Here is an 8,452-nt window from a genome sequence, read left to right on the forward strand (position 1 = left end):
TCTTTGCTAGGCTGTACCCGAGAACACCTAAAGGCTTCAAAGTGAGTTTAATGTATCTACGGCTGGTATTTCTACTCCATTTAGTTCCATTAACCTGGGAAATAAAAGTAAATAATTCTTAATGGAAATATTACAAAAAACAATAGACAAAAAAATTGTAGCCTTCCTATATAAATTAATGAGGCAATATCAGGGATTATAGTGGCTCCAGTATGTACACGGGCTGTCTTGTAACGAAGGTATTTTAAAAGATCAAAGTTCTGCAGAAAGGTAATTTTTTCCAGTAGAATTGCTGTGGTAAATATTTAGCTTTTCTCCTGAATAATTAACACTTTTTTGTAAATATTTAGAAGTATTCTAAAGTTCCAAGCAAAAAAACAATTGAGTTTACAAGTAAGTCAGACCCCCCCCTAAAGCAAAGAAACGCAGATTAAGCAACATCTTTGCTCTTAATATCCAAGAGCAGTATAGAAACAGGGAAGCAGTCATATCCAAATACTGCTAGCTCTTTGGAAAAGCAAAAAAAGATTACATTACAACAAGCGGGGGAAAAAAAGTCTTTCTGAAAAATAAGTCAGGGGCTAGGAAGAACTTCTGCCTGCATAAAAACCGTGTGGAAGTTACAACACTGAAACTTTAATGAAACAGACGTCATTTACAAGACAGAGCAGGCACAGAAAAATTATGCAACTTACTGGTGATCAGGAGTTTTGCTCCATCTGAACAGAATTCTCCCTACATTGTCACATACTTTTAACAAATTTAAAACCTCTAATCCATTTTAGAAGGCTTGATAGTGGCAAACCTGTGCTTCTCTCTCAAATCTGCAGGGCAATAGCAACACTGTGGAATAAACCTCCTACCATTTTTATCTAAGTCAAACTCTGAAGTCTCACCAAGATAATTATGTTCATGTAACATAACTAAACCAGGTTTTCCTTTGTTGCTCAAACTTAATTAACACCTAATGGATCACTTGTGACTAATTTCTGAAGCCTTTCTATGAAACCATGAAGGGCCTTCTCAAAACATCAAAACCCCAAAGCAGTTACTGCTGCTTCTTTCCATTCAGTTCTCCAATGCATTTTCCTCTTTATGAAATTCATTCTCCCCCTTACAACATGATGCCATATTGCAAAAAAAGCCTAATTATACACAAGAGATGAACAAATTGCAATCGGAACATGAAATCAAGTAATTGCTTCTTACTTCAAGTATCCTTTACCGTAACATTCTGTCTGCTGGAGCTATTTCTCCAAAGGCCACTCCATCATTGTGCTTCCACAGAGAAGCATTGTTTTTCTTCATTTGGGCTACTGGAAACTGTTTCAGTGTGAACCACAGCTCCAACCATTAGCCACTAAGTAGCAGGGTGTGGATCCATTATGCAATGGTCATTTGAGAGCCAGCACTATTGACTTCAGCCTAACCAATTCAGCTTCACATTTATTCACAGCTACCAACTCTCCTGCCAGCATTTATTTTCTCTTAGAGTCCCTGCCCACACTACTTCCCAGCACAGTGTCTACTGCAATAAAAAGTGGTGTCAAAAACCTTAAAAATATGCTTTGTTATACTGCGCAAAATGTTGAAGAAGAACCATTTCAGAGAATTCATGAAGATTCCACAGAATTCTCTCTATGTCAAAGAACTAAGGAAAGACACTCAGGCCTCTATTCAGACACAAAAAACATAACTTACATATAAATGAAAGTGTAGAAAGTGCGACAAAACTTTTGGTGCAGTAACAGGGAACTTGAGCAGCAGAGTTTGCAGGTAGATCTCCAGTTCCTTTTGTCTTTTTTCCACCAGGCTTTTGGAATTTTTTCCAATGATCTTCTTTGGTGGTAACAGATTTTTATCTATTTTCTTTTCTGAAACAAGCTGAAAGACAAAGACCAGAGTTAATACCTGACACACCATCTGAACTTGCACAAAAGATGCAATGGAACGCATTAAGTGCATGTTGCCTGATCCTGGGACGATCAAAAAAAAAAAAAAATTACTTCAGTAAATTTAGCTACTGCCTTCAAAGTATTAGGTATTTTCAGAAAGAACATTTTGTCATGGAGTGATATGAAGTTTAATAACAGTGTCTGCTCAAAGAATCACTCACAGTACGAGGGCAGAATGCAGCAAATGTGATAAAACAACAAAATAACCGGTGCATTTCTGAGAAAGCAGAACACTCTCAAATAAAGTAGACTTTTCCTCATTTTCATTTCTTTTTTATCAGCACTGGTTGGTAACTATCCCATGCTACTTTAAGGACATTTTTATCATCCACCCCTGATGAGACTTTGGTCACCAAATCAGCTGATCATAAAGACCCTTAGCAAAAAGCTCAATGACCCTAGCCTGACCTCTCCTCTCTGACACAGCTTCCACCCAAGGCTAAAGTTGTCCAGATCAACCTCCCCCAGTTCAAGAGGGGAATGTAACAGGGGCAAGCAATAATGTTCTCACAAAAAGAACTTAGTCTGCAGTTCAGATGGTATCTGGCACTCGCACTTTATTAAAATCTCTCTTTATTGAAGAAAGAAATTATGTAAAACATTCTGTAGAACAGAACTACAAGAACTGTACAATGTTTTGTACGAGACCAAGGCCACAGTTTTAACATTCTTACCTTTTCATGCAGATCATGGAAATCACTGTAACGATGTTTGACTGTCCACTGATGATTGCCAACACTAACCTGAATAATGTATACCTGAAAGGAAGAAATTCAAGTAAGGACACTGTACAACGTTTGCCTTATGGAGAAGCTGACTGTGAGACCTGCTGGTCGATGGGCACTGTAAGGTGGTTCTACATTTGGCAAGAATCAGAGCTAACAAAACGCCAGCCCCAGCTCTGAGGTGACTCTGCTGATGTGGGATGCCTGAGCTCACTCATGAGGCTGCTCCACACACAAGAAGATGCAGATGCCTCAGTGCAAAGTGATGGCTTTCATTTTTGCAACCCAAAGGTTAATAACCAAGGCCTCTAAGCTACTTATTTTTCTGAAAGTTTCTGCTAACTGAAGCTGGTATTCATAGCTACCCACAAGCTTGAGACAGCAGCATCCCTTCTTCCATCTACCAAGTTCCACAATGGGCAGAGGAACTTGGCAAGCGTCCTGCTGTCACTTCAGTTAAGCAGAATTCTGGAGCTTAACTCTTGAGAAACCTAAACAAATTCTTGGTTGGCTGGATACTATGTTACTCCTTTTAGGGTAAAGCACACAAGATATCTTCCTGAAAAGTAACTGCGCCCAAAGAATCACTACAATTATCTAAAGCAACCCAACATTTCCTAATACAAAACTACGTATTTTTAGCCATGCACGTACCAGACAAAAATTTTCATTCTAGGTGACTTTCTGGATTGAACAGTACTGGTTTTGCAGGAAACCCAGTCTTCTTTTAGATATACCAGAAACAAGCCATTCCAAAGAAATTTTAAAGGGACAAGATAAAACACAAGTAGAAAACAAACAAGGCTCTGCAAAACCAGTTCCACAGCTACTTGAATACAACAAATTAAATAAACTATACTATCCAATCCAACTATACTCCTTGGGGAAAACACCAACTTAATCAAATCTTGAAATCATTTAATACAGTTGAGAATTTGCTTACTACCACAGATCACCCAGAGCTGACTCATAGCTGCTATGAGGATGATGCATATCTAGTTGCTAAACCCACTTGAGAAAACAAAAAGCATCAACAGTTTCGATCTGTTACATAAAAGAACAGTTTTCACTTACTGCAAGTACAGAGCAGCACAATGTCAAACATTAAACAGAATGCCACCTGCATTTTAGAAGATGAACTATAGCTCATGCCAGTTTTATTTTTGTAAGCATCTGACACTGCCTCACTGAACAAAACCCAAGTCCTAAAGAGAACCAAACCAAGATGCCTGACTAGTGCATGCAGTGAGTGACACGTCAGTGATGGGATGAGCACTGAAAACACAGAAGAATGCCCACACAGAATTATGGACTCAATTAAGGCCTGTGCCTGCTTTCCTGTCATGTTGTGTTGGGAAACAGCAGATCAGGATTAATCACTGTCCTGGTGACAAACCAGAACAGGAATAACACCAGCATTCAAAAGCACCTCCTAACCTTGAGGAAAGCAAGGAGACACTCAAAGAAACTAAACTTAGAGGTTTACAGAAGTACAGAAGTACTACATCTATAAGACATAATAAAGTTCTTTTGAAAAGCTGATTATGCTCAACTGTGGCAGAGCAAGAACATCTAAAGGCAACGCACATTTGAGTACACAAGGCATGAAACCTCAGATTAGACACTGGAAACCCAGTAACTTCACAGCCCCCACCTGACAGCAAATCAGGTGAGGAAGGAACACCCTTCTCTCTGTATAAAACAGAGTAAATTTGTATCCTTTTGCTGAAATGGCAAGCACTAACCACTTCTAGAAACTCAGCACTCAGTGAAATGGACAGTCTGGTTGGGAAAGTACCTGTTAAAGTGAGTGTTCACAGGCACTGATATAATTCCTCAAGTTAAATCTTTAAAAAGCCATAGCATTCCCCATCTAGAAGGCAGCCAGAGCAGGCAGTACATATTCACTCCACAAACAGCATCAGTATGCAGAGACAGCAACTGATTTCATATCAACCCACAAGCTGCCATTATACTGAAGAATAAATATATAAATGCAATATGCTGATGTGCTTATTAAGACTTGTCTTAATATAGAAACAAATCGTTTTAAAGCAAAAAAATCCCCTTAGGCATCTCAGTTTTAGGAGCTTAAGTTCATCATCAACAAATTTTGAGTGCACTAATATGACAAGGCTGACAGCTTAAGTTAAGGTTCTCCAAGGGCTGCCTGTCACACCAAGCACTAAGTGAATACATGGATAAACGATGACATTCTCACACTGCTCTTTCTTCCAGACATAAATAAATACACCATATGAAATCCCCACCCATCCTTACACCACAAACTGCACTTCTACTGAGCTAAAACACAAAAGCCTTTACATTCACAGGATTTCCTCCTCCACCTCTCTCTACCAAACTCTTCTGTATAAAAAGTTTTGTCCATCTTTCTACAAATCAGTTATTTTGGTTATGTTCTACTTTGTAAAGTGTTTGGCGTATTTACAGTGCTGTGTATATTTTCTTTATTTTCTAGCAAGCAACTACAAGTTATTTGCAGTTAAGAGCCCACATCACCAAGCAGCATCCCTTCATCTTCCTAAATACTGAGGGGTGAAAGACCTACTAAACATTTTTAAGCCAGCTATTAAATGAACAACAGTGATTCCAGACTGCTTTTTGTTCGCTTCCTGTACACAGTACACAAACCTGCCTACCTTGCTTTACATGGAAAACCTGCATTTCTACAGTGTGCCTCATTCAACTGCACATGCTTCAGTACTGTAAAAAAACCAAACAACCCAACACTTAAATGACAGAGCTCTCCACAGGAAGCCTGGGACACAGGTGTGACTGCAGCCAGCAGGTCCCAAATTCCAGAGCAGTGATGCAGCCACGTCTCCTCCTCCCTGCCTCATCAAGTAGTCAGACAGTTTACACACATTCAAGGAAGCAACACTATTTTCCTTAAATATCAAGGTTAGTATTTATGTTAAAAACAGCTGCAAAAGACAGGAAAAGCAGGAAGGCAATTTTAGGCTAAACAAATGCATAGCAGGAAACAAACGAAGCACTGACGGCCTTGAGGCCTTCTACTCAAAACCACTCTTCAGTCAGCATCAGCTGGACCAGCACACCCAGGAAAAACACCCCATAGAAGTACTCATGCCTTACTAACCCAACAGAAAACACATCAACCAGTGCAGGATTTTCTCCTTGCCTTTAATGCTAAAAACTCCAACAAGAATCACGTTTTTGAAAGTACCTTCAACATTACACAGAACTGTGGGTCTCCCTGACATATTCTACAGGATCTAATATCACAGCTGCCAAATGGATGTCATTACAGTCCCCTTCTATTGAGACTGAGCTCTGAAATACAGAGTACGAGAAGCTCATATGCCACAAGAAAAACAACAAGGATGTAAATAGGATCACTGCCACCTGACCACATGGTAAAGGATGAAGATCCAGGTTGCTACAGCTGTATTTCCTTTCCTACCTTTACCAAACTTGACTTTGACACCATTTAACAATCTCTGCCCTAGTGCAGGTCTTTGTCATGTCCTTAAGCACCAGTCAACTAATTCTGAACACTAAACACATGCTATTTTTTTCAAAAACTTTTCATTCTGTGATGAATTTTGTAAAACGTCTGCTTTCATGTAAAGATCTATTCCCACACTTCTAATGGCTTGGGCCTGTCTCATAAAAGCTGACTGCAGTCTTGGAGTCCTGCTAACAGCTTCAGGAGGTTTACACACAGGCAAGCTTAGTGCCAACATGCCTTCAAAAATGCAGCAAGAGGATCAAAGTAGGACCAAATACTGGTAAATCTTGTCTTTCATACACTGTAATTTTAAAGTTCCCAAGAAAAATGACATTAAAATAGCATGGTATGTCCATAACCATTAAAGAAAGAAATCTGGCCTTGAAAAAGTAAGCTTTCTTGGGCTTAGCTGCAGCAGCTTAAAATGCTATCCTCAACTATCAGCTGATCAGATGAACACTACCTGCAGAGTTACACACCTGAACTACAGCTCATTCTAGAACATTAATGGTATTACCAAAGCATGGCCCTACCACAGCACTTGTTTGCAGTCTGAAGCAACAAAGGAGCACCTGTTTCACCTCCTGCACCGTAACTTCCACTGGGATAAGGGGGCAGATAACACATTTTGTCAACTGAATGCACTTGATTTTCCCATTCACTGGTATTGCATGATACTGATGGAAATTCTCAACACTAGCATTAACACTGCTGAGTCTTGGTTCACACCTGAAATGGAAGTTTCCAGTCCCCAAGCCACAGGTCTCACCGTGCCTCTATGCTGACTGAGGGATGAACCACATCCTAACACACGCCCCAGTAACACCTCAACAGCAGTGGTACTGTTTCTGTGAATACACATCACACAACTAAGAGAATGAGCTCAGGCACCTCTCAAAAATTTGTTTCAAGCTTCTGACCAACACCTTCACTGAATGCTCCGTAGGTTTTTGCTAGTAAATATGACAACTCACCACCTGAAAGTCATTCCCACACAATCATGTTTCAAAGGCCATCACCTAGGAAGGAGTTAGGCTCTTCATGCGCCACAGCTGTGTAAAGCTCTGTCCTATTAACAACTCAGAAATCACTCTCCTGTTGCTCTGTTTTCCCTGGATACCTTTACAGAACCATAAGCACGAAGTATTACTTTTATCCATCACACAACTTTCCAAATACTGCCTTTCTACATCATTGCTCCGCTTTCCCTTTTCTCCCACAGCAGGAAGAAGCCTGATGTCATCCATGTGCATTCTACCGAAAAAAGGTCTTTCAAATCACACTAAAATAAGGCAGAAGGAGAAAACATTTTTAGTTATATAACTAAAGGGTGGTGTGCTCGAGACATTTTCTGTCTGCAATTATGCTGAGGTTTGTTTTAGGATGAGCTTCTTCCTGAAAAACAGACCAATTAACTCTAAGAATGAGAACAGATAAAAAACAAGTTATACATCAAAAGCTTCATTCCTTCCCCAAATGAAAACACTGCTGGCAATTTTTTTTTTTTTGGTAGGGTAAGAGAAAAACTGTCTATTCTAAATCACCTAATTTCCTCCGAAATAAGATCAGATTTATTATTATTATTATACTTCCACGCGAAGGAAAGATTTCCTGCTTTGTTTAGTCCAGCTTTGAAAGCTATGTTTACTCGACAGCAATTTTTCATAAACATACGCACATATACATAGATATATATACGGGCAAGAACATGACATTTGCTCACGGAGCCTCCGCCTCTCCCAAAGGACCACGGCTACGCGAAGCTCGGTGCCGCTTTTCCCGGCTGAGCACCGCTCCCACGCGGCTCCTTTCCCCGAAGCCCCTCGGAAACTTGTGCCAAATGTCTCGCTCCGTCCTCAGCGTGGGCACAGCTCCGGCCGGGTACTGCTGCGGGACGCAGCCCGGCACCGAGCCCGGCCTCACCCGCTCCCCCGGCACCGCTGAGGCGGCGGGGCCTCTGCCCCACATCTCCGCTCGCTGCCCCCATCCCCGCTGCCCGCACGTCCCGCACGGCCTCCCCGCTCCGCACCGTGTACGTCTCCACCAGCTCGGAGCCCAGGACTCGGGCCTCCCGCGGGGGCTCCTCGCCGTCCTCGCCTCCCGCCGCCGCCTCCATGTCGCCGGGAGAAGCGCCGGGCTGCGGCCGCTCAGGCCGTCACGGCTCCCCCGCGCCCGCCGCCGCCGCCCGCACCCGCCGAGCGCCCGGCCCGCACTGCCGCCGCCGCCATGTTGGCTCGACCCCCTCAGGGCGCGGTGGGCCCCGCCCGCGCCGCTTTATG

General features: G+C 41.9%; 1 protein-coding gene across 3 annotated transcripts in view; it reads right to left on the reverse strand.

Annotated features, from left to right (window-relative positions):
• NISCH (nischarin) overlaps positions 1 to 8,452 on the reverse strand; it is a 29,505-nt gene extending 21,053 nt beyond the window's left edge. For 2 of the 3 annotated variants that reach the window (XM_042019563.1, XM_042019554.1), the window contains exons 1-3: positions 8,203 to 8,452; positions 2,630 to 2,713; positions 1,702 to 1,884 (exon numbers count right to left, since the gene is read on the reverse strand). In XM_042019563.1, the coding sequence (XP_041875497.1) occupies positions 1,702 to 1,884; positions 2,630 to 2,713; positions 8,203 to 8,289 (354 nt within the window). In that variant the 5' untranslated portion in view covers positions 8,290 to 8,452. The remainder of the gene's footprint in view (positions 1 to 1,701; positions 1,885 to 2,629; positions 2,714 to 8,202) is intronic. The other variant, XM_042019546.1, reaches the window with a different exon arrangement.

The sequence above is a fragment of the Corvus kubaryi genome, unplaced genomic scaffold (assembly GCF_017639235.1).
Source record: "Corvus kubaryi isolate FWS band 111438036 unplaced genomic scaffold, C.kubaryi_AGA036_p1.0 124, whole genome shotgun sequence".
Lineage (NCBI taxonomy): Eukaryota > Metazoa > Chordata > Aves > Passeriformes > Corvidae > Corvus > Corvus kubaryi.